General features: G+C 43.5%; 1 protein-coding gene across 1 annotated transcript in view; it reads right to left on the bottom strand.

The window, feature by feature from the left end:
* ARAP2 (ArfGAP with RhoGAP domain, ankyrin repeat and PH domain 2) overlaps positions 1-24,260 on the bottom strand; it is a 195,639-nt gene that overhangs the window by 57,868 nt on the left and 113,511 nt on the right. Inside the window, exons 19-23 of the mRNA XM_026648167.1 lie at positions 18,059-18,222; positions 15,632-15,844; positions 11,668-11,773; positions 3,084-3,231; positions 2,176-2,244 (exon numbers count right to left, since the gene is read on the bottom strand). Coding sequence (XP_026503952.1) covers positions 2,176-2,244; positions 3,084-3,231; positions 11,668-11,773; positions 15,632-15,844; positions 18,059-18,222 — 700 coding nt within the window. The remainder of the gene's footprint in view (positions 1-2,175; positions 2,245-3,083; positions 3,232-11,667; positions 11,774-15,631; positions 15,845-18,058; positions 18,223-24,260) is intronic.

Genomic DNA, 24,260 nt, shown 5'->3' with positions numbered 1-24,260 from the left:
ATATCTTTGTTTGTTTGTGTTAAGGTTGAAATAAAAGTGCTTTTTGTTGGAAGAATTTAAACTCAGCTATTGATAGGTTGATGAGACTCAAGCCAGGGGCTATAAAATGCAGTGGGTGGAACAATCACATATGAAGTCTGATTATGAATAGAGCAGAATTTGTTGCAAGCAAAGTGAAAACAAATAGTCAGAAACACAATTCAGGCTTCTCACAATTCTTCTTCCCGGCAACTACTAAAGTCCCCACATAAACTGGTCAATCATTCACAAGGATCTGTCTCACTTTGGTTTTACTGTGGGAAAATTAGGTATAGCATAATGGATTTTTTTTTTAAATGACACCAAATGACTGCAGGAAGCTTAAACTTCAATTTTAAAAATGAGAAAGCAAGCCTCTAGCCTCTTTCCTTTTGAAAATAGCATTCAGAACAAGAACCAATTCCTAAAGAGAGTGCCATAGTGATCTTTCCAATAAAACATGGAACATCACATCTGCCTCTTCCTAGCATTCCGCTCTGTCCAGAACTGTAGTTTTGGCTGAATGCACTCAGCTATCAGCAACCAGAGCTCCCAAATTGGTCACCCGTGCCCAACGCCTTCTATTTCTCTTTTCCCACCAACTCCAAACACATGGAAGTAACAGTGGAATCACTCCCAAGGCACTTCTCTCATTTATGCTCTTAGCTTCAGTGGCTGTACCAGTAGTGACACCAGGAGAAACTGCAAATAGCACCATAGCCATTGGAGCTTCCCTCATGACTTCCTATGGGGATGAAATCCTATGAAAGGGACTGTTCATTGCAGGCATTTCTTGGTGCTAAGTCTCCAGGAAATCACACAGTTAGAAGGTAGAAAAATTATCTTTTCTCCAACTTTCTATGTGCCTAGATCTTAGGCATCAAGACTTTATTCCTCCCAGCAAAAGTCTTCTCTCAATAGCATCACCACTCAAAAGCAATAGAGATAAGATGTTGCTGTATTTCTTTTTTAATGTAAATTTCAGTCCCTTGCCAGCAGGAGGCATGTGGTGGTATTATATTTAGCCCTTTGCACTGGCAAGTCAGGTGCACACATTGCATGAACGAGGCCAGTGGCAACACAATCTTCACATGAGGCAGAATTTTCTCTCTCTCTCTCTCTCACACACACACAAGGCATTCAAGTTTTCATACATGCACATCCACAAAAGGGCCATACAACAGCACCTTTCTCCAGAGCAATGAAATTTGACATCCATGGCAGAAGGGGAGAAGACAAAGTAATACAGCTCAGCAGAAATACAGAGAATCATGGAACATCTGACTTCCATGAGCACCATAACAAACTTACTTTTACTGATGAATTAAGGTACTTTGAGATTTACGTGTTACACCACACGCATAACCTAGAAGGGCAGCCACCAATACTGACATAGTTTGATGTGTCTCCCTCACACTAACTCCTGTAGCCCTACTAAACTCCTAAACTTCCCAGGGCTTCTCCCCAACCTTATTTCAGATCTCCTACATAAATCACAAGTTCCATAGGTTTCCTTTTGTCATGGTTAATTCAGCTGCCCACCTGAGCAACAGCTTCCCAAGGTTCAGCTCCTGTCTTAGAATCACTGCCATGTGCTCTAATTGGGACCACACGTGAACACTATTCAAACCTTAGCTAATGAAGCATGTAGCTACTCACTTAACAGTTCTTCTTGCAGAGAGTATAACATGCAACAGCTTCCTAATAACTTCACAGAGCAATTCAAAGTGGGTTTGTTTTTTTTAAAAATAAACGTTATGGTTTGAAGCTCAGACCACGCCATTATCTATTGATAAGCCTGTTTTATAAAACTCCAATACATACAGAGAATTCTATCCTAAAGATAGGAGCTCAAAATGTTTTCCTAACAATGCCAATCACTACTTCCTACAGTTTATAAAACATATGGAAAGAAATACATCTAAAGTTGAAATTTGAGTGAGATATATAGGTAAGATATAGTCCCATTATGTGTTAGATCATAATTTCATGGGAACAACGCTGCATAGACACAGTTGTTTCACTTTGCTGTTTTATGTCTCTTTTCGAAATGGGTACATTATGCAAATCAGCATAAAGAAATACAAAACTGCTACATGACAACAAAATATTCTTTTGTTACGATCATTCCCAAATCAATTGAGTTTCACCACTTACTTGGGTGTCTTTCCATTTGGTAATAAAGCTGTTCTCTGTATCCATTTGTTTGACCTGATCTTCATTTATCTGTTAAAAATTGATATTTCGGTAAGTTAGAGGGAAACTAACATAACGCTTTATCATCCTTAGTGGATTCTTTATAATGGCTAACAACACTAAGAAAATCAAGTAGGGTTGTTAGGAGTGATTACGCTTACAATGTATTTTATCTGATTGAGAGATTTTTTCTAGTATCAAACAAGAGGCACTATTTTTTATCGAATGTAAATCTAAAGAGGATTTTTCCATAAAATCCATCATACCGCTGAGCTCTTTATAATATCAACACATTTCCTCTGTGACCCCAGATAAAAAAGAAGAATGGGTCACAAAGATTAGTCACTAGTAATGAATAAATTCAAATTCAATTGGATTCAGTTCTTCTGCAAAGAGCTTTGGAAGAAAACAGTATCTCTCTGAAGTGCTCATCATTAACTGAGTCAAAAGTCTGGGAATACCTTAGCTGCAACACAAGAACCATAATAGGTGAACAAACATACCACTTTCAAAGATCACAATCTTGGAATTTGTTAAAAACTATGCCATCTTCATGCCAGTGAGAAGAGTTGTGCGCACTCATTTGGAAAAGACTGATTTACAACAACTCTAGAAACACAGCTTTTTCTCTTCAGTCTAGACTAGTTCAGAATTAATGTCTAAAAGCAGCCAAATAAAAAGCAACGGCCACAGAGCTAAAGAATTAGAGAATCCTGCACACTGTGAAGCAGTGCAACCAACATTGCACAAAAAACATTTGTGAAGACAACATCTTTGTGCAAGATCATGAAATGCATAGAGATTTTCAGACATTTTACAAAATTCTATTACCAGAGCACTTAGGACACTACATTATGTAAGATACTTACATCGAAGAGTTGTACGTAATTTTTAATTAGATCTTCTATTACATTGACTTCTTCACTGGTATGTCCTTTAGTTTGAAATAAACATGATGAAAACACCATGGCTAGATTGTGCGGGTTCATATAATTGATTTCTGAACATTTATGCACCCTGTTTGAAAGAGAATAAATCCATTTAGAATACTCCATTGTTCTTGACACTGCTCATGCTCGACTCAAGGACACAGAGTGCTTTTCCAACAGCCGTATTTTCAACAGTATAGTTTTATTAAACAAAATTATTAACCTATTTTTATCTAGTCTTTTACATGTATGTAATGATTTCATGTACTTTTACACAAACATTAATTGATGCTTTCTTTCTGTCTCTGATCTATGGTAGTGAGTGGTGTCATGTCAATAATCATTTTCATACTACTACTTCATTTTGTGATCTGTATAAGTTGGATATGGTCAGAAAATGGGGGAAGAGATAATGAAACTCTTAAAACATTTTTGTTTCTATAGTGCTGTTAAAATTTTCTAACCAATTGTACTAGTTTTTTTTTTTTTTTTTTTACCGATTCCAAGTCAGAAGTGACCATTGTGATCATCCAGTCTGACCTCCTGTATAACACAGGCCACAGAACTTCCCCAAACTAATTCCTAGAGCATCTCTTTTAGAAAAACATTCAATCTGGGTTTAAGAATTGTCAGTGATGGAGAACCCATCACAACCTTTTGGCCACAGCATCACATTGGGAGCTCGTGTTCAACTGATTATGCTTCCACCACAATCTCCAAATCTTTTTAACAGTCACTGCTATACGTGCGTATACATATACATATGTAAGCACATTATGCTCTACATGATACTTTAAGAAACAACCATTTCTTTAAAATACCACAGGGCACTAGGTGCCAACTTTTGCTATATCTGCTTAAAGTGAGTGTAACACCGACAGGCGGGATCAAACCTGGGACCTCTGGAACTAAATGCATAAGCATCTACTGCATGAGCTAAAAGCCACATGGCTCTTAGCTAAGGCTGTAGCAGACTCATTAATCTCTAAGTGGTCGAGGTGCCACTAGAGGGGATAGAGCACCACACCCAGGTGGTGTGGGGTTACATGGGCACCTTAAAAACTCACAATTTACTGATTTTAACCTTATTTCCTGCATTTCCCATACTTGGAAGAGGAGGTTACTTACCTGTAACTGGAGGTTTTTCGAGATGCATGGTTTCTATCTGTATTCGGGTGAGAGTTATGCATGCGCACCATGCACCCAGAGCTGGAGAATTTGAAAGCAGTGTCCACTGGTTCGTGCATATGCCCTAGCTCATCTTGTGCCTCCAACCAAGGGAGTGAAGGGCGAGGCGGATCATCCACCTCTCCAGTTCCTTCTAAAGCAGAAGGGAAGGAAGGTGGATAATGGAATACAGATAGGGACCACACATCTCGAAGAACCTCCAGTTACTGGTAAGTAATCTCCTCTTCTTCGAGTGATGTCCCTATTGTATTCCATTGTGGGTGACTAACAAGCAGTACCTAAGTAGGAGGAGGATGTAGATGGTAGGGCTGAGCAGAGTACCACCATACCAAAGGAGGCATCAGCAGAAAAGTCCTGCACCAGGACATAATGTCTTGCAAATGTGTGAATGGAGCCCTATGTGGCCGCTTTACAGATTTCGAGGAGGACTACCTCCTGAAGAGATGCCATACGTGTTGCTTGCGCTCTGGTGGAATGAGTTCTTAACTCATGGAGAGTGGGGGGGGAGGCTCGAAAGCTGAGAGAGTAGAATGCAGCCAGAGACCATTTGGAGATTCTCTGGGTGGAGATGACGTGCCCTCTGACTCAGTCGCTATAGCGACAAAAGTCTTAGGGATTTCCTGATTTGTTTTGTTCTCTGTAGGTAAAAACCCAAGGCCCACCGAACACTGAGGGAGTGGAGTCTTTGCTCCTGTGTGGAAGTGTGCAGTTTTGGGAAGAACACAGGTAACAATGTTTTGTTTAAGGTGAAATTCCAAAGCTACTTTAGGGGTAAATTTGGGGTGCAGATGCAAAGAAACCTTATCCTTATGGAATGTAGTGTACGGAGGATTGGCCATCATCTCTCCAAGTTGGCCAACCCTTCCACTGAGGTGATGGCCACAAGGAAATCAACCTTCATGAAAAGGATGGACATGGACTATAACTAAAGGCTCAAAGAAAAAAAAAAAAACCTTGTGAGTACTGAGAAAACAAGGTTTAGGTCCCACTGGGGAATAGGCTTCTGAACAGGTGGGAAGGTTTTTATTAGGCCTTTCCAGAATCTATTGGTCAGTGGATGTGTGAAGACCGAGTAGCCCTAAGAAAGTGGATGGTATGCACTGATCACCGCCAAGTGGACTCGCAAGGAGCTCATGGACAAACCTGTTGTCTTCAAAAAGAGAGGATATACTCCAAGATGAAAGCAAGATTTGTAGTCTCTGGGAGAATGCCTCTTTGGTGTGCCCAAGACGAGAAGCTCTTTCACTTAGCTAGGTAACATTTTTTGTAGTATCCTTTCTACTTTTAGAGAGGATGTTTCATATGGCTGTGAAGCATGAACATTCTACAGATAATGCCCATCAAAATACCAAGTCCTGAGGTGGAACGGATGCAGATCAAGGTGCTTGATCTTGCCCTTCCACTGGGTCAGGAGCTCATGGAATGTTGGGAGAATGATTGGTGGTGAGGCTGACATGAGGAGGAAATTAGGAAACAAGAACTGTCTGGCCAGAAGGAGGTTATCAGGATGACCTGCACTCTGTCATGCTGGATTTTGTGTAGAACTTGTGGCAGAAGTGGTAGTGGAGGGAAGACAGTTGAACTGGTCCCACCAAGGAAAAAGCATAGTGTCACCCTAACAGTGGCATCCTAGGGCTCTTCTGGAGCAATACATGATGCACTTCCTGTTTGCTATAAAGCGGTGAACAGATCCCTGGTTGGGGTCCCCATAGAGTGAAAATATTGTGCAGTACCAAATCATGGATCGCCCACTCTTGGTCGATTGTAAAATGTCTGCTGAGGGAATGTGCAAGCACATTTTATTTTCCCAGAAGGTAGGCTGCCAATAGGGAGATTTGATTGCTGATACACCAGTTCCAGAGACCTGACAGGGAGGTGGATCTCAGTCCCCACTGCTTGTTGATGTAGAAGACAGTTGTAACATTGTCTGACATTATAAGGAGATGGTGAGCATGGATGAATGGAAGAAAGGACTTGAATGACTTCCAGACTACTCACAACTCCAAGATACTGCGGTGCATCCTGGACTCTCGAGATGTCCGGGTGCCTTGTGCTCGGTGGCTATTCATGTGGCCACCCAACCAAATAGGGATGTGTCTGTAATAACGTTCCTGTCTGGAAGGGAAGGGAGAAAAGGGACACTAGTGCTTATCTGAAGAGGATTTGTCTACCATAGCAGGGGAAGACACTAGCTTGGCTGGAACTGTCACCATGAGGTTCATGGAATGATGGTTTGGGGAGTATAGTGATTGTAGCCAAGTTTGAAGGCAATGAAGGTGGAGTCTTGCAAAAAGGGTGATATAGCTGCATGAGGCCATATGACCTAGGAGAGAGAGATGTTTTGACTGGTACTCGAGGGTTGCTTGACACATGAGCTATGGTATTATTTATGGTCTAGAACCTATCCTTGGACAGGTATGTTCTTGCTGTCAGGGCCGGGTCATGGGCAGCCAGACCTAGTGGTAGGAGCTGGAATCCACAGTCAGAAGTCAGCTGGGCCAGGATCCTGGAAGGTCAGAAACCAAAGCCAGACTGGAGATCAGAACCAAAAGTCAGAAGTCCAGAGCTAAGCCAGAGTCAGGATGCCAGGAAGTCAAGCCAGGGGATGGGTGGGGGGAAGAGGGGGAGCATAAGCAGGAGGCACAAAGTGGATCCCAGTTTTTTAAGACAACTTCCTGTTCCTGATGCTGTCATAAGTAGGGCCAGGAGGCCAATCAGCTGCTCTGGGGCTCTACCAATGGGGCATCAGAGGCAGAGCCTCAAACTGGGGCTGGGCTTCATGAGTCCTGGATCAGCAGTTGGTCCAGTGGAGGGTTGCAGCATGTCTGCTCCTGTAAACCCTGTGGACCTGGGTTCAAGGCCTGTGCATCATGACATAACCCCCACCCCTAGGGGCACCCTCTGGGAGACATGGGTCCAGTTTTCTTGAGTGGCTCCTATGGAAGGCCTGAACCACGGCAGGAGCATGAACATTCTCTGCTGGATCCCAAGTTCATTCCTCTGGGCTGTAACCTTCCCAGTCAATCAGGTATCACAATTTACCCCACTTGACCTTGTATTTGTGGAGCTTAGGCTCTATAGGGAAATGTATTCTCAGTGTAAGGTTTTAGGAGTGACACACGGAATACAAGGTGGTCCCTAAGGGACTGAGGGAACTGAAGCTCAAAGGTTACTAAGTTGATCCGATACAGGCCAAGGAAGTGGTGGTCTAGTTTCTGAGAGGGTCTGTCTGTGCAGAGGTGTTCTGTAAAAAGCCATACCTTTTGTCCCACAGTGTAAGCCAGGCCTTGTTGCTACTACTACTGAAAATATCTTGGTAAAGACTCTAGGGGCAGTTGCTATCCCAAAAGGAAGTTCTCTTTATTGAAAATGGTTGAAGCACACCATGAATCTGAGAGAGCATCTATGGGCAGGATGAATGGCTATGTGAAAGTATGCATCCTTCATATTGAGAGCCATGAACCACATGGCCTTTTCTACAGATGGAATTATCACTGCCAATGTGACCATGCAAAATCTGAGTTTGTGAATGAAACAGTTGAGATGGCAGCGGTCAAGCACTAGTCTCCAAGTGCTCTTCTTTTTGGATATTAGGAAGTAGGTGGAGTTAAACCCTCTCCTTTGGTCTTGAGGGGGGACATGGTTCTATTGCTCCTCGCTGCAATAAGGAGTTCACTTCTTGAGAATACTCTCACATGAGAGTTTTCCCCAGGGCCGGGGAGGAGGTTTCTGGAGGAGGTAGTGTTGCAAAATGTATTGTATAGCCAGAGTGGATGACGCCAAGCACCAACTTGTCCATTGTCATCACACTCCAGGTGTTGAAAAAGACTTCCAGATGACCCCCAAATACTGTGGGGCAGGGGCGGGAGGTGTTGGGCTTAGTGTTTTGTGGCTCTTGAGCTCCCATCAAAAATAACGTTGAGCCAGGGATTGAGATGCCAAGCCTATTGCCGAGGGTGTAAGGAAGTGGGACTTTTGAACTCTTGGTCTCTTATGTATTGGTTCAAAGTTGCTCTGATAGAAAAATTGCTGAGCCATAAATCTAGATGTGACCTGTGGGTGGTGAAACTTCCTCTTAGTGACAGGCATATCCATACCAAGTGGAGGGCAACCCTGGAAACCTTCAGGGTATAGAAGGACTCGTCTGCCTTCTGGTTGAAGAGCTCCTGTTCATCAAGGGGGAGGTCCTCAATGATATCCTGGAACTCCTTAGCGAATCCCGACACATGGAGCCATGACTCCTTGCGCACGACAATGGCGGTAGCTGTAGCTCTAGAGGCAGCATCGACTACAGATTGGAGGGTGGTCCTGGCTACCAGTTTGCCATTGTCTGTCAGAGCTTGAAAAAGAGATCTGCCTTAATACGGAAGGCTGTCAAACTTCACAAACTTGGCGTAATTCAGGAAAATGTATTAAGCCAGTAATGCTTGGTATTTGGCTATCCTGAACTGGAGGCTGGATGATGAGAAGATCTTTCCTCCAAGCAGATCCAGGCATTTTCCCTCTTTGTCAGCAGGAGTAGACGGGGGATGCTGCTTTCTAGCCCTTTCAGAAGAGGCATGGACCACCAGTGAATTGGGAAAGGGGAGTGAAAACAAAAATTCTTGGCCGGCACATAATAGTGCTTCTCAGCCCCTTTGGTGGTAGGAGTGCAGGTGGTAGGAGTGTGTCAAACTGTCCTAGCTGACTCCAGTATGGCTTCATTAACAGGGAGAGCTATTCTGTTGGTTCCAGAAGCATGCAAGATGTCTAAGAGTTTGTGCTGGGAGTCCTGGATCTCTTCAAAAGCAATTTGAAACTTTCCAGGAACTCTGCAGAGAAGGTCCTAGAACTGCCTGAAGTCATCAGGAGGCAGGGGGGCTAGAAGTCACCACTTTATCCAGGGATGATGATGGCAGCCTTCCTGGTTCCAGTGGAACTACAAGATCAGGAACGTAATGTTCCTCCTCCTCTGTCATATCCGGGAGCAGATCTGAGCATCCCCTTAGCGGAGAGACAAGGGGTGTCTCCCTGGCAAATTGGATCAACTCTTCAGGGGGAGTAGACCAGTAGGCGTGGTTGATAGGTGGTCACAGGGGCCCCCATGGCATGGGGTAGCAGAAGCTCAAAGTTAGATGAGGTAGAGATTGTTCCCAAGCCAGTGAGGGTCTTTTGAGTGGTGGTGGACACACAGGATAACGGAAGAGCAGTTCATTGGATGACTCAGAATCTCCTGATGAGGAGTGCCAGTGGTGGTACTGTCAGTGCCATTGGAGGGGAGATGTATTCTGCAGATGGGTCAGGTGATGAGCTCCTTCCAGCGGTTGATTCTCCCGGAGGTGGTGATATGTCCCTGGAAATGGAGGGGCCCAATGGAGAAGGAGATTCCGGATCTGGGAGAGCAAAAATGTCCTGTGAGGCGGGCATCAGATACAGAGCTCCCTAGTAGGAGAGGGGTTCTGCTTGTCCAGGCCACCAGAGCCTATGAGGAGGGTGGTATCCATAGTTGGCAGTGATCTGACTTAGTCAGTCCTGGCGGATCCTGGGGTTTGGAAGAAGCCAGGGAGGATGGTACTGATGGAATACAGTCTGGTACAGGTGGAGTCCTTTGCTTATGGACTTTCTTGTCATACCACTGGGATTTAGGACATATTAAATACTCATATTAAATACTTTACAGCTGAGTCCAACTTCTATGAAGTGGACTTACAGGAAGATTTAGTCTCATGCTTATGACAGTGCTTCCTAGCTTCCCGATAAGACCCTGCCGTGGGGTTTGTCGGGGTAGATTCTCCTGCGTCAGCGTTGGACTTTGCAGCAGGAGGTGTACTTTTTGCTGAATCAGGCTAATGTACAGGGGTGATCCCCTGCCTGGGTCCTCCAAGAGATATCTGTGGAGATGAAGTTCCCACCTCTCTCGGATACAGCTGGGGAACAATCAGCAGATACTGCACCACACTGCAATGAGAGAGTCCCCAAGGAAGTACAAACAGCGTTGGTGGCCATTGCTGATCGAGAAGGATCATGAGTAGGAAGCACTGAGTTTGAAGCCTGGAGTCCTGGGCATAGTCCAGTAACCGAACAGGGAACAAGTCAGTGGGAAGGTCCCCCTGGGAAATTAATCTAATACTAAACAGTAAAAACTATTAAAACTGTTAAGAATCATCTAGTTTGAAAAGTTTTATTTTGTAGAAAAAAGCCAAAGCTGAGGACACTAAAGTATCTGACTCAGACCATGTGGCGGCAGTGAGAAGGAACTGAAGAGGCAGTTGGTCTGCCCCGACCTTTATCCTCTTCAGCATGGGCACGAGATGTGCCAGGACACATCCACAGACCAGCAGAAACTGCTTTCAAATTCTCTAGCTGCGGGAGCATGGTGCGCATGCATAACCCATAATGTAAGACAATAGGGACCATCACTCGAAGAAGAATAAAGAATTATCACTAAAGACTTAAAAATTGTTATTTATATTGATAGAATAATTTAAGGACAACCCCTGTTGTAGCTTTATTCTTCAACTCCGCATATTGTACTGAAGCAGGCATTCCAGAACCCCCACTTCAGATATTCAGCTAGTTTATGACAAATAGTAGTGGAACGTATTCAGTTGCTACTACCAAAAAAACAAAAAACAAAAAAAAAAAAAAAACAAAAAAAAAAACTATTTAACAACAATTAACACTGATCCATTTAATTCAGTCTGACTTGTGCAGGAGCATCCAAGCTGTACAATTCTGATACACTCTTCACAGCTTACTCTATCTTAGAAAGAGATACGGGTTTTGCTGAGTGCTTCAGTCTACGGTTTCAAACACTCCCCCGGGCTGTTACACTTGCAAAATTAAAAAGTAATGAAACATAGCTAGGAAAATTAATTCTTAAAGCCATCATACATATTAGACTCTCCCTCAGAGTCTTCTCTTCTCAGGAACTGCTATGCATGATGGAGCTTATTAGAAAGGGCTTTTAAAAATCCTTTAAAACTCCCTAGGTCCTTCTGCCCCATCTCTTTTGGAGGATGACAGATTCAGGTAGCCTGGTCTTAATCGGCTCATTTAAAATTCACTATATATCTGCAGCTTCCTGTCAGTGCAAAATTGTTCTTTAAAGTGTGTTGGTATCTATAGTTAAAATTAAAATGTAAGAAAAATACAGTTTATAGATTACAAATTAATGCAAATCTTATTAATCCTATTTATGAATCAGTAAAATTAGCCATGACTAGTTGAATAGCTCTGGTACTTATCGATAAATGAAGTGTTAATGACATTTCAGTCATGCCAGTGAAGTAAAAAATGCTTATTGAGTGTTCTCTACTGTGGTGCGAAATCTGAGTCGATCTGCTGACCCACTGACCTGTAAAGGTGTTCAATTAAAGCTGCCAAAGTTGCCCTGTTGACTGGTGGAAGGCTCTGAATAAAAGTTCCATACTTCCTCACTCGTTCCTTTTCATTCTGTGTATCTAATGGAGGAGGAAACAAAAAGTCACTGGACATTCACCACAATGCATGTCCCAAAACAAGAAAAATACTGATCCACTACAATGGCAACATCTAGTCATTTAAAATTACAATTCAACCAATCAGCCTCCAGAAAGCAACAAATTGTTTTTCATCAAAGAATGCCTTAATATTTAGAGAGTGCATGTGTCTGTAGTTTGTAAATTGCTTTGATTTGGAGAGAATATACTTTTTTTGCACCTTATTATTATAGTAATATGTAGAAGCCCCAACTGGGGTGAAAACACACAGTGCTCCAAATAGTTTACAATCTAAACAGACAAGAGAGATGAATGGTGAAATGAGAAGCAGAGGCTCACTGAGGTGAAGTTACTTGCCCATGATCAGACAGCAGGTCAGTGGAAGAGCCAGTGATTGAATCCAGTCTCCTGAGTCCAGTGTGTTATCCATTGATCTACTCTGCTCTCTACCCTGCATCTACCTTGACTCTCTCCATTGTGCCTAAAGCCGAACCTGCTGCCTACCTTGCCAGGCTCAGGAATAAAACCACTAACTCATATCATGCTTTTCTTCCCCTCCTCTTTGTTTCTGCCTCAAATCTTGTTTTGCAAATTTTCTGTTCTCTCCAGCTAATAACTAACCATCTCTATTCAGTGTTTAGCAAGATGGTGTATTAAGAATACTACATAAAAATATAATGCACTGTTGCATATAGTTTTTCACTACTTGGAAAATATAAAAAACTGATTTAAATTTCTGTTCCACATATACCTCGTGTACCTATCCTCTCTCACTTATTTATAACTGTCACACAAGTACTCCTGGTAATATTTAACTACAACAAGAGTCTCTGCTGCAAAGCTGGAACAGAGTTCTAGTCACATGCACTAGCCAGGATGTTAGTCAATGAGACTTCATTATGGACCTTCCCTGAAAAAACTAATTTAAAATGTTGCTCATGAAACTTTTTCTGACTGCTGACTCAATGACAGCAATCTACGTTTCAAAATTCAGTCCTACACTTCATCTTAGTTGAGGTCAAAGGCCAGTTACTGGTACTAAGCCGTGTTGTTGTTGCGATGTCGGTCTCAGGATATTAGAGACATAAGGTGGTGAGGTAATATCTTTTATTGGACCAGCTTCTGTTGATGAGAGAGACAAGCTTCCAGCATCAGAGCTCTTCTTCAGGTCTGGGAAAAGTAATCCCATCTTCACAGCAAAATACAAGGATGAACAGATTGTTCAGCATAAGTAGTTAACACATAGTATAAGGGACCATTCAAGGTAGAGTGGCCCATTAACACCTCTGCAGTCATAGGAGAAAAAGAGGGGGTTAGTGGTTTACAGATTGTTGATTTATGGCTTATTACAAAAATCTGTAACCTACTAACTCCTTCTTTTTGAATGGTCTCCTACAATATGTGCCATTACCTAACCCACATTGTCTCTCTAAGTTACTGGTGCTATCTTTCCCATGAATTTGCCAAGTTCTCAAATGGCCAATACTCATCAAACTTCTATATTTAGCTCCATCTTTTGCAAAGTTATAGAGCAATTAATGCTGCTATATACTTTTTAAATTCAATGTTTTATTCTTAAAATGAAACTGGACATATTTATAGTCAATAAGATTGTGTCATGTAAGTGAACTACAGTGGTATCAATCTTGTGTGCTTCATTACTGTAGTACCTGAGCAGCTCACAATCTTTAATGTATTTATACTAACAACATCCCTGTGAGGTAGCAAAGTGCTACTATCCCCATTTTACAGATGGGACACTGAGGCACGGAAAGACTAAGCTACTTGACCAAGGTCACACAGGGAATCTGTGGCAGATAAAGGAATTGAATCTGTCTCTCCCAAGTCCCAGGCTAGCAATGTAACCACTTGGGCCATCCTTCTTCTGAAAGGAATCTACAATTCCAGTACCGTACTTGGGGGGGAAAAAACCTCAAAAGTTTAAACTACAAGGGTGTCAATATTTATGTTATCATAATTCTTAATTATATTTACTCACTTTTATTGGTAAACAATATAAAGATTTATTGCCCCTGCAGGTAAACATCATTTATTTTCATTTCAGTCAATATTTATCTCCACGGTCAATAAACCCTGATGTTGACCTCAACAAAAGTCAAGGTCCTAATAGTAAAATCTTCACCTCCTATAATTATACCAGGAGGTATAATGCTAGCACTGTTTACAGAGTAGATAAATGCGTGTTTATATGTTTCCTAACTATTAAGGACCCCAAAAAACCTTTCAACCAACCACTCTAATTTTAAACCCAGTTAACATGTGACTATGGACTTGATCCTGATCTCTGTTAGGTGGAGAGACATATCCTTGGGCTTCTAAAATAAGATGAAGTTGGGTTTAGGTTGAAGTCTCACCGTTTTCTTTCATGTTTAAGTTTGTTTTATTTGTACTTCTTAAAGAGAGGCATATATAAACAACAAATTACTCAACAGCACAAGTACAGATTTAGTAACACACATATATCCATACTGATGTGTATATATCACACATATAGAACTAATTAAGCCAAAGGATCTTTAACGACTGCAGGTGTCAAGAGCTTGATTTATGTCTCATGCAGAATATGGCAAGGGTGGCCAAACTGCTGTTCGTGAGCCACATGCGGCTCGTTTATAGTTGAAGTGCAGTTCCCGGAGCCTCCCACAGCCCCCATTCTCCACCTACCAGACTGGGAGGAGGGAGCTCGGGGTTTCTGCCATGCAGTGGGGTGGTGGAGCTAAGGGCTTCTGCCAGTGACGACTGGTGCCTGCTGTGAGTTGGGGGGGGGCACACAATTTAAAGGTTTGGCCCCTCCAACAGCTTGCATCAAACCCCCCTAGGCACGCGTCCCCTCTTACCCTCAGTGCCCCCTCCCTGCAGCTCCCAGGTGTTAGCTTCATATGGAGAGGCAGCAGCAAACAGATGGAAGCTGCAGGAAGGGGCTTCTGCTTTAGCTCCTTGGGGAGAGGCAGCAGCAAAAGCAGCGACTCTCCCTGCAGCTCCCAGCTGTTTGCTGCTGCCTCTACCCAAGGCGCGGCTTTCAGCTTGCCGGCTCCTGCAGCTGCTGTGCAGGGAGGAGGCCCAGTGGTACCAGGTGACCAAGCAGGGCCAGCAAACCCTGGCAAAAATCTGGGAGGGCACATGACGCCATGTGTCCCCCTCACACATTGCCTCTGACTTCTGCCCAGCGGGGAGGACGGTCTTGGGGCTTCAGCCCTAAGTCCTGGCAGGCGCGCCCTGACTCTTGGACTTCTGAAGATTGTTGTATGTGGCTCAGAGTGTCAGTAAGTTTGGCAACCCCTGGAATATCGCATCACTAGTATCATGCCCCTTAACCACCAGGGCTCTTCAGTACGTACTCAGAGGAAGAGGCACCACCTACTAAATACATGGCCTCTATTGGAACTGCAATGCCACTTTCTCCAGCACGTGTGTGTTACTTGCAAACCTCACATCCAGCTATTGACTAACCTTACTTAGCTTGGGACATCTTACTGGAACACAACACAAGATTGTATATTTGCAAGCAGTAGACATAGAAGACCAGGCAAAGAGCATTATTTACAGGTCCGAGTGTACAAATTAATGCTTTTGCTACTGACTTCAGTGGAGCTGGGATTTCACCCATAATTTCTCAAAGTGATTTTTAAATAATATATATAGAATCCTTTTATTGATTATTCAATAATCTGATGTTTGCTCTGTGCATATATATTAAATATAAAATACAATATTTTGTATTAAACATGTTAATAAGAGTTCACATTTACATGTTCTTTTCCTAAAAGATCACTTCTGAGCTATGAACAAGACTTATTTATTTTGCCCTGCATGTATTACCTAGTGCAGAGATCCAAAATGGATAAAGCTCTTTAGTGAGAAGTGCATCATTTATTTGAGACAGGAAACATTTCAGTACATCAGTCACATCTTCCAGCTGATGTGTTCCAGCTCTCAGTTTAACACTTCTTGCATCTTTTTTGAAGCTCTCTAGCAGCTCACTCACATGGGAAGGATCCCCATTCTTTGAGTAGATATGTTTGCTACCTAAACCTTAAATACAGGAACACAAGGAAAAAATCAAGTGTTTTCTTAAAATCAAAACATTATTCCTTACACAACACTGACCAGCACCACCAAACCCAGTTACAGTTAACATAGGCCTCTTTCTAGTGGATTTTTATTAATGTCAAATTGTTCTATGAGCACTACTTCAGGAAGAGTTTAAAATTACAAATTCCAATAATCATTTATGGACTTCTTATAATCATCATAAAAGAGGTGATAAAGGGAAAGGGCGCTGCCTCTTTATATAAGGTGATTTCTTTCCGGTTTAATATATCTGCACTTCTGACCCTCCCCCAGTGACCCTTCGGGACTAATCCAAAGGTATTATTTTAATGTGTGTGTTTGTTCTGAGATGTTTGACTCCAGAGGCCTTAATGACGGCACTGCTGATTCTCTCTCATTTTCAGGTGGACAAGTTCCAGACACCACAAGGGAGCCACTGGCAATTCCACTGTTCCCGTGGGTGGACTGGAAGCTTAAAGAGACACTGCCAATTTGAAATATAAAACACCTGAAAATATGTTATGAACGTCACCTTCGACTACTACAGATAAATAAAGCCTTTTATATTAAGTTTGTTAAATGTGTGCATTTGACAGCACTGTGTGTGTAGTCAGTTTAATTGTTTCTCTTTGTAGAGGCTGCTTTTCCCTTGCTTCTCCTTAAAAATGCTGCCAATCATGCCAGCTCTGCTGCCAGCTAGTTCATGTTTCCAACAAACGCATCCCTGCTTTCTTCCATGGCACCCTTTATGTATGGAGGGAAACTCTGTCAAAATCCATGAAAATCACCAGCTTACATTCTCCTTCAAACTCACCTCTACTGTGTTATCTAAAAGCACTATCATCTGATAGTGGTTCTGCATTGTTAACCTTGGTGTGGGGCCTGGTAAATTCATTTATGGCAATTTGTTCCTTTTCAGGCATATTTTAAGTATAAACCACTACTCTAGCAAGAAAGAAGCATCTGATAACTGTCTCAGCTGAGTACACTTTATTTCTCTCACACTCAGAATACTAATACTAATTATCATAATCATCCCATTAAAAAGGACACTATATACCTCTGAGCTGAGAACAAGCATTTTAACCCTGAGGCTAATTTTTGAAAGGGACGTTAAAAATGTCTGAAAACAAGGGATTAGCCTAAACGTGCCTTCTCCTTCATAACTACAGCATCACACTTCCCATGCTTCAGTAACAGTTAAACACATACAACTAGATTATGATACTTGGGAGAATAAAATGTTATTTATAAAAATTCTTCAGCTTGCAAATGAATCAAAAATAATTAAGCAAACAATTGTTCTTGGTTTCAGCCAAGAACACTACACCTTGGGATACCACGGTTTACCATAAGACAGCACTACCATATTCAAAACAAAAGTTATTCAGCTAGACAAACCATCAGTGTTAAAATATGTATGTATGGAGCACGCTTCATTAAACCTATTCCATGCTGACAGAGGACACAGACACTGTCATATTCTGGAAGCATGTCTTTATAGGGTTCAGAACACTAGGCTTGATTAATTCTCAATGGTGCAAAGGGTGAAGGCAATTTGCACACACCCTCTACAGGAAACTGTGCTCCAGACAGATTTACCTTAGTAGAGGATAGATGCCCCTGTCCTTCTTTGGCTGTTCTGCCAGGTGGTGAAAGAGGTCGGAGAGGGAGCAGTAGCTTTAAAAATACAGTCTGGGATCCCAGTTTGTGGAGATCTCTCAGGATATATGCTCAGCCTGCTCTTTCATCCTGGTTGACTTTATTCACTTCCTGGGATCAGCTGACCAGCTCTGGGTGCTCAGGTGCAGAGGGGGTTGCAGAGACCTTGCACAACTGCATGTGGCAGATTTCCTGCCATATGGGACTTAAAGTTTGGGCTTAACCATGCAGTGAATCAAACTCCACAACACAAAATTATAAAGGGGACGCATGGATTGCCAGCCAGGTTCAAGTTGCAGTTCCCAAAGTTTCACTTATAATCAGGTATGTTGCACTGTGCATCTCTAACACATCAAAAACTACTGCAACACAAAGCACCTGCTGAAAGCAGTGACAGGGTTAATAAACGAGTATGGGTTTTAGCTACAGTAGCACATAAACTCATTCAATGCAATCTGATAGAGATGCTTCTTAAGTATTATATGAATGATCCTAGGAGTTCAGCGAGTTGAATAAAATCTCTACTCCACTTACCATACTGTGTAACAAATGCTATACAGCTGTTCACTATAATAGGAACGTCATTTTTGCTGAGCTGCTGATCTTGTAAGGCATTACCATCTGTACGTGCTGCTTTTTCAATTGCAGTATGCCAGACCGTGAAATCCAACTTTGTATGACCATGGATGTATAATGTTCTGCAAAGTTGGAAAATATTTTGAAACAGTAATAAGGGAAAGAAGATAGAAAACTTCTCACTTTTCCAAAGCAGCACAGTAGTTCTCATGAAAAATGAATACACGCAAATAGATTCAAAGGCTCAAGGTAATATTTGGAATAAGCCATCAGAGCACCTGACTTAAATATACTACAGGAGGCTGTTGTAATGGCCTATTCTACTTTTAGTGCTTTCATTTTTCAGCAAAATATTATCCACAGTAGTACAAGTATTATATACTGGTGCCAGCATGTGTTACAGTAGAGACAGACTAGAATCCATGGACCTTGACACAGGATTTGGGATGGGGCCTTTATTAATGCTTTATTCTTTTTGCTCTTGTGCACCCACTCTTGCAGTGCACACTCAGGACCGAGTCACAGTTCGGTAGAGACCACAGCCTCACTCCCAACTTAATAAGATGAATTAATGGTATCCTTCTCTTTTCTGTTTTCTCCCCGAGATCCAGAACTGGAGACAATATAGGCCAAGGGTGTGGATGGAGGAAGTCCCTGTCCCTGTGAGGAAGCTGAGCTACCTGAACTAATTCCCTTCCCCCATCCTCTCTGCTACACAGAGCAGTGATTGTCCAGGAATTTTATAGATCTGGGTGAGGGAAGCAGAGTGGGGAGAAGAAACTCTGAGCACCACGGAAAAGTAACTTAGCCAGTTTCTTTATTCATTTCCTTACCCTGAACCATTCAGTTTGGCTGTTCTTTAAGCTGACTGTAAAAATCCTCACTCTGTTTGTCCTTACTTAGCTTTGGCTCCTGGGAGGCAGCTCCAAGACTTGTTTAATGGTTTACGTATAGCGAAAGTGTTGAGTTATCTAATGACCGTTCCCAGATTCGTTCCTTTACCAGCAGGAGGAGAATATGAACCAGATTTATTGTGATTGTTTAGCACAGAACTCTATGAATTAGTAACATTTTATTTATTTACAATATTTTGTGCTGAGTTCATTCATAGCATGTTGCAGCACAGCCAAGACCAGCCAAGTGATGCCTCAGTTGCCTTCAGGCCTGCCAGGTTCTGTGGCAGGATCAGAGGTGCAAAACACAGCAGGCACTGAAGCAGCCCTGCATCTTGGAGACCTCTTTCAAATCTGTACCCAGACAATAGACGTGCTCTTATCTGGCCTGATTTTAAATCTCCTTATGTGCTCCAATAGGGATTATGAAAATACAAATCATTCTGGGGCTGCGGAAAGGTGAGCAGCTATAGTCACCATTTTGAACTGCTTCTCTGAGAATTTGGCTCCCAATACCACTCGTTCAGAAGTAATGCTTCACCACCTGTCCTTATCTGATAGCACACACTGTACCATATGGCAAACGAGTAGGCTGGTCTGTCTCACACTGGGCACAAAGAGAGGGAGAGCTTTGCAGGGGCCGTGCTCTCGGACTCTGGGGGGCAGAGGTTGACAGGAGATAATGCATTGCTCCCAAGCACCCTTTGGCAGCCATTCAGAATGCTAGTGAAGAGGGGGAGGATCCTTTCAGTTCCTTTCCAATATGATGGGCACAGCATTCTCTGCAAAGTCACACTTATGCATTATTCATTCTTGTTGCTGCTGAAAAATAACAGGATTTATCTTGTGGTTGAATGTCGCTCAAAGGAAGTGAATAGAAACCTCAATAATAGAATTCTAATACACATAGGAAAGCAGCATACTGTAGGTACAAATATTTTCAATGTCTTCCAGTTATTCCACTCAGCTCAGAGTCACTAAGTGGCATACCAAAATATATTATAACTTGATAATTCACCTTGTTTTCTAAAATTTGAAAGCTGTCATAATAGATCCTAATGCTAATAAAGGAGCGAACGTGGCATTGGCTTCCTTGTAACAAAGAAGGAAGAAAAGGAGAGCTATATTTTGATGACAGCCCTGTGGTTTCCAGGATTTCACGGCTGGAAAATTCTGCTACTACAGCAGAAGTTGGCTACAATTGCTGGACAGGGCATTGGGCTATGTTATGCAGGAAGTGCCTTCTGGCCTTAAACTCTGAGTGTATGAAAGTAGGTATTCAAGCTTCTCTCAAAAATATAACATTGACCCTACCCCAAACTCCAGGGCAGAGACAGCCAAGCAGGCTGGAGAAGCAGTTTCAGCATGTATAGCAGCACCAAACAGGGAGAGAGGGGAAAATGAAATCCAGCCATGGCTACTGCCCCACCCCCCACCCCTCAAAAAATCACTGGACTCTAATATATTTGCTGAGGGAGGAGTGGTGACCTAGAGGAGGATTAAAGTTGCATTTAAATTAGACCTGAGCACGTAATTGATTTTTCAGTTTGGTGCGCGAATTGAAAAAAATGCAGTTTGTTTTGAACCAAAACTATTCTCCCTCCCCCTCGCCCCCAGTTTTTCATTTCATTTTGTTCAAACTACATTTTAGAACCAAACCGTCAATTCAAAATGACATTTTGTTTTCAGGTTTTTTCCCCCGTCAAAACTATTCACCAAATTAGCAAATAGTTTTGGTTCACTGAAAAAAAAAAAATGTATTTTTCAACTAATTTACTTACTTAAATTACAAACTCTTTTGTTGCCCAGCTCTAATCTAAATCTTATGAGACAGTCAAAATGTGTGTTCAGCTAACAGTGCTATCTATGTATTTAAAAAAAAAAAAAAACAATCAGTTACCTACCTTTTTGTAACTGTTGCTCTTTGAGATCTGTTGCTCATGTCCATTCCATTCTAGGTGTGTGCGCGCCCACGTGCAGTCAGAGATTTTTGCCTTAGCGGTATCGGTAGGGTCAGCTGTAGCACCTCCCCTTGAGTGCCGTGCTCATGCGTTGGTATATTATGTGCTGCAGACCCTACGCCCTCTCAATTCCTTCTTGTCGGCAACTCCGACAGAGGAGTAGGAGGGTGGGTAATGGAATGGACATGAGGAACATCTCGGAAAGGTAGGGAACCATTTTTTCTTCTTCGAGTGCTTGCTCATGTCGATTCCATTCTAGGTGACTCTCAAACAATATCCTTGGAGGTGGGCTCGGAGTTCATAGCCTAGCGGCTTACAGTACTGCTCCACCGAAGCCAGCATCACCCTGGGCCTGCTTGGTAAGTGTGTAATGGGATGTGAACGTGTGGACGGACAACAAGGTGGCCGCCCTACAGATGTCCTGGATAGGCACATTGGCTGGGAAAGCTGTCCAAGAGACTTGCACCCTGGTTGAATGGACAGTTATGATCGTCGGAAGCGGCACCTTTGCCTGATTGTAGCAGTAGCAAATGCAGGCGGTTATCCAAAAAGAAATTCTTTGAGCGGACACTGGACAACCTTTCATCATGACGGTCACTGAAATGAACAATTGCGTCAACTTGCGGAATAGCTTGGTCCTTTCAATGTAGAAGGCTAGTGCCCTCCTGACATCTAGGGAATGCAATCTACATTCCTCCGACTAATGTGGCTTTGGAAAAAAGAAGGTAAGTAAACGTCCTGGCCCGTAAGAAACTGAGACCACCTTGGGCAGGAAAGCCAGGTGCGGCCGCAGCTGGACCTTGTCTTTGGAGAAGACCATATAGGGAGGTTCTGAGGTAAAAACCCTAATCTCAGTTACCCGGCGGGCGGATGTTATCACAACTAGGAACATGACCTTCCAGGACAGGAGAAGGAGAGAGCAGGAAGCCAGAGGCTTGAAGGGGGTCCTGTGAGCCATGACAACACAAGATTGAAGTCCCATGGTGGAACAGGGTACCTGATGTGCAGGTAGAGATGCTCAAGGCCCTTCAGAAAACCTGGCAGTCATGTTCTGGGTGAAAACTGACCTACACTTGAGCGGCAGACAGGAGGCTGAAATAGTGGCCAAACGGACCTTGATAGATGAAAGAGACAGGTCTTGGAGCTTGAGATGCAGAAGGTAGTCCAGGATCAACTGCAGCGAGGTTCACTCAAGCCAAATACCTTTAACAGCGAGGTTCAACAAGCAAACCGCTTCCATTTGGCCATGTAAGTCACTCTGGTAGAGGGATTTCTGCTGCCGTAGGACCTGCTAGACAGCAGCCAAGCACTCCTGCTCCTCCACATTTAACCATGCGGTAGCCAAGCCGTCAGATGCAGCGCCGTCAGGTTCAGATGCAGAAGACTGCCGTGGTTTTGGGACAGCAGGTCCCGCCTGAGCGGCTGCTGTAATAGAGTAGCCACCGAGAGGTCCAGCAGCTTGCCAAACCAGTGCTGATGTGGCCAAGCTGGCGCTATGAGGATCACCTTCGCCCTGTCCTACTTGATTTTCATGAGGACTCTGTGAATCAGCAGCACTAGAGGGAAGGCGTACAACAGAGCCTCCTACCACGGGAGCAGAAAAGCATCCAAAAGGGAGCCTCTGTCAATCCCCCGGATCAAGCAGAAAAAGTGGCATTTCCTTTTCTGCCATGGCTTGGAACTGAGCCTCGGGGAGGAAGGCTCTGGCCTGAGTAGAGTCGAGTTGAGTTCATTGTTGAACTCTGTGAGTTGTACTGGAATGAAGGTTGATTTTTTTCTTGTTTATTAAAGCCCTAGGTCATGACAGGTGGAGAAAATCAGATTGAGATGCCGCCTCGGTGCCTCAGGTAAGTGGCCATTGGAGCTATGCACTTTGTAAACATTTGAGGCTGCCGAGAGCCTGAATGGCAGCACCGTGAATTGAAAATGGCGGTGGCCCAACATAAAACGGAGGAAATGTCTGTGCCCTGGGAAAATGGAAACATGCGTCCTTCAAGTCAAGGGCAGTGTACCAGTCTCTCAGATCCAGGGAGGGAATAATGGAGGCCAGAGAGACCACGTAAAATTTTAATTCTTGAGAGACTTGTTGAGGAAGCGCAGGTCCAGAATGGGTCTGAGGCCCCTTTTGCTTTTGGGATTGGGAAGTAGCGAGAGTAGAACCCTTTCCCCTTCAAGTCTGGGGTGACCTCCTCTACCGCCCCCAGGCATAGGAGATTCTCGACCTCCAGAATGAGGAGTTGCCCATGAGAAGGGACCCTGAAGAGGGACAGGGAATAGGGGTGGGTGGGACTGAGGGTCGGCCACAAATCGCAGGGCAAAGATATTATGTTGAGCACCCAACAGTCTGAGGTCAGTCACGACCAGGCCAACCGGAAGGGGCGTAGGCGGTTGAGGAAAGAGCAGGGGAGTGGATCCTGGGAAGTGACTGGGGCACCATCCTCGGGCACATCCTCAAAATGTCTGCTTCTTGCTTTCTTCGCCCCTGGAAGAACCAGGCTGGGCAGAGGAATGGGAAGATGAAGGGTGATGCTGTTTAAATCCTTTGTCTCTGTCCTTCTTCCAGTAAAAGCTGTACCAGGAAGCACCCAGGACCTCAATGGAGGCAGAGCCGGTGGGGGACACAACAACTTTCTAGCCTGCAGAGGGGTGTGTAGGCCCAAGGAATAGAGGGTGGCACAGGAGTCTTTAAGGCCATGGAGCCATGCATCAGTCAGCTCTGAAAAGAGCCCTGCTCCCTCAAACAAGAGGTACTGAAGGGTAGTCTGTATCTCCTGGGACAGCTCAGAAGACTGTAACCAGGAAGTGCACTTCATGACCACCACCGTGGTGACTACCCAGGCCGCTGAGTCTGTACCGTCCCAGGCCACCTGGAGAGTGCCTCTCACCACTGCTTTGCCCTCTTCCACCAAGGCAGCAAACTCCTGGGCTCGGTCCTGTGGGAGACTCTCCTTGAACTTGCTGATGGAGTCCCACAGGTTGAAATTGTTCCTGCCTAGTAACAAAGACGTATAGACTAACAGCCGTATTGGAGCATCAGCTTTTGTGGGTGAATACCCACTTCCATCAGATGAATGTAGTGGAAATTTCCAGAGGCAGGTATAAATATGCAGGCAAGAATCAATCAGTCTAGAGATAACGAGGTTAGTTCAATCAGGGAGGATGAGACCCTCTTCTAGCAGTTGAGGTGTGAGGCCTAGCAGGGGCTGATGGTTAGACGCCCAAAATTACAGGCTGGCTGTCGAATAAATTTTCTTGCCAAACAAGTCCATCCTGTTGGCATCTTTATTTTTTGGTGTGCTACTCGCC

The sequence above is a fragment of the Terrapene carolina genome, unplaced genomic scaffold (assembly GCF_002925995.2).
Source record: "Terrapene carolina triunguis isolate 2854851 unplaced genomic scaffold, T_m_triunguis-2.0 Scaffold66, whole genome shotgun sequence".
Lineage (NCBI taxonomy): Eukaryota > Metazoa > Chordata > Testudines > Emydidae > Terrapene > Terrapene triunguis.
Note: the sequence above shows the minus strand (reverse complement) of the source record. Positions and strands in the feature narration are given on the sequence as shown.